This window comes from Arachis ipaensis, chromosome B07, assembly GCF_000816755.2.
Source record: "Arachis ipaensis cultivar K30076 chromosome B07, Araip1.1, whole genome shotgun sequence".
Lineage (NCBI taxonomy): Eukaryota > Viridiplantae > Streptophyta > Magnoliopsida > Fabales > Fabaceae > Arachis > Arachis ipaensis.
The window spans coordinates 8,131,320-8,132,066 of NC_029791.2; the positions used below are offsets into that span (position 1 = coordinate 8,131,320).

Consider the following 747-nt stretch of genomic DNA (forward strand, 5'->3'; position numbering starts at 1 on the left):
GAGATCCAATTAAATATATTTAAAATATAAAAATTTAATTACAAATTCAAAAAAATTTTAAGAACTAACGCACTAATTTAACCATTAAATTATTACCTACGATAAGAGTCCAATTCTTAACCGAATGAGGGACATGCCAGTTATCACCTTCATGCATGTTGCCTTCAAGGATTCTTTCACAAATGTTTTGAAGCTTGTGGAATTGAGTTATAAAGAGGTTGAAGTACTTTGCAGCTGGTGTTTGGACCGTAACTTCAATACTAAGTTTACCACTTAGCGCCATGTCTACTCGAGAAAGAAGCCAAAAGTATTTGTGAAGCAAGAAAAGTATGTAAATGAGAGATGGATAAACATATTCTGCCTTAATAGAGCCTTATATAGAAAGAATATAGATTCTGATCTAATCTAACGAGGCATGAAGTGACTCGGTTAGGTTATAAATTGATTTTTAAAATCAATTTGGGTTGGTTTAATGGTTAACTCGTTAATTCACTTAAGTAAGCAAGGATGGATCCAGAAATTTTAATATGGAGGGACCAAATTTTAGATTATTTTTTCCATTTCATAAAAATAATTAACATATAATTATTAGAGTTAGTTTTTTAAAAGATTTATCAAAATATATATATCTAATTATAATTTTTTTTACAATTTTATTTTTAATATGATAATTACATAAAAGAAATATAACAATATCAATAATACATTATAAAATTATACAATACCAATAATTTATAGCGTATTTAG

At 26.6% G+C, this 747-nt stretch overlaps 1 protein-coding gene across 3 annotated transcripts in view; it reads right to left on the reverse strand.

Moving 5' to 3' along the window:
- The window catches only part of LOC107608908 (MLP-like protein 28), a 32,507-nt gene that overhangs the window by 8,719 nt on the left and 23,041 nt on the right, over nt 1–747 (reverse strand). Inside the window, exon 1 of one of the 3 annotated variants that reach the window (XM_021107232.1) lies at nt 97–362. The exons of 1 other annotated variant lie outside the window; for it this stretch is intronic. In XM_021107232.1, the coding sequence (XP_020962891.1) occupies nt 97–283 (187 nt within the window). In that variant the 5' untranslated portion in view covers nt 284–362. Of the gene's footprint in view, nt 1–96; nt 416–747 lie in introns of those variants that run through there. One more of the 3 variants, XM_016310688.2, reaches the window with a different exon arrangement.